The 1,066-nt window shown below is 39.4% G+C and overlaps 1 protein-coding gene across 1 annotated transcript in view; it reads left to right on the forward strand.

The window, feature by feature from the left end:
* The first annotated feature begins 496 nt into the window (after positions 1–496).
* Positions 497–1,066, forward strand: part of LOC117730702 (A-kinase anchor protein 8-like) — a 10,451-nt gene continuing 9,881 nt past the window's right edge. The window contains 1 exon segment of the mRNA XM_034532574.1: positions 497–658. Within this exon segment, the coding sequence (XP_034388465.1) occupies positions 634–658 (25 nt within the window). The 5' untranslated portion in view covers positions 497–633.

Below are 1,066 nucleotides of genomic sequence, written 5' to 3' on the forward strand. Positions count from 1 at the left end.
GACCTAAACCAATATGTTTTATAAGAACTCAATATCAGAGACGGCTCACCAGCAGATGTCCCCACTGGACTTATTATCTCACCCAAAACATGATCACATGAGAGGTTCTGTTCTTCTAGTTCACAGAAAGTGAAACCATATGGAATATGAATTCAAAAGCCCTGGTTACAGCTTTTTTAATTTCATTTTTTAAACTCGGTTGGATATTTTTTGTAACATTGCTGTGATTCTTTTATTGAAACATTGCTTGAATAAGATATATTTTTAAACATTGCTCAAATATATATATATTTAAATATTGCTCAAATATATATATTTTTAAACATTGCTCAAATATATATATTTTTAAACATTGCTCAAATAAATATATATATTTAAACATGGCTTAAATATATATATTTTAAGCATTGCTCAGAAATATTTTGTTACACATTGCTTACATATATATTTGTTATTCACTCTAGTAAGATTTATATTTCATAAACCCTGGTGAGATGTGTTTTGAGTGACGTCACGAGGCCCTGGGGGTCACGTGATATTTTCTCGCAGCAGGACATCTGGTCTCTTGAAGGGAACTCGACCTGAAGGAGCTGCTATCGAGACCCGTTTACATCGGACTACCGGCGCGGCACCATGGACGGCAGGAGCTACGGTTCAGGTACCGAACTCGTTCACCGGTGCTGCACGCGCCTCCAGCGCGGCCTCGTTAATGAGATCGTGTTACCGGAAACACAGCGGCTAACACGTCTTTGTTAGCAGCTAACAGCTAACAAAGACGTGTTAGCCGCTGCTAGCTTGCTGTGTTTTACCGTGTCATTCAGCTGCTGCATGTGGTCATTTAGGGACATACTATAGTTACTATATAGTAATGTAACTGAATCCACGTCTGAACAGACGGAAAGAACCGCTGATGACGCGTAAAGTAAGCTAGGCTTAGCCACCAGGCTGATGCTATGCTAACGATGCTGGGCGGCTCAATTAGCAATTCTGTTAAAATGGAGTCAGTGTGGAGAGAAATACTTCTACGGTTTGCTAATGACTTCTAGAAACCTATAGAACCACAACC

This window comes from Cyclopterus lumpus, chromosome 1 (assembly GCF_009769545.1).
Source record: "Cyclopterus lumpus isolate fCycLum1 chromosome 1, fCycLum1.pri, whole genome shotgun sequence".
In the NCBI taxonomy this organism is placed as follows: Eukaryota; Metazoa; Chordata; class Actinopteri; order Perciformes; family Cyclopteridae; genus Cyclopterus; species Cyclopterus lumpus.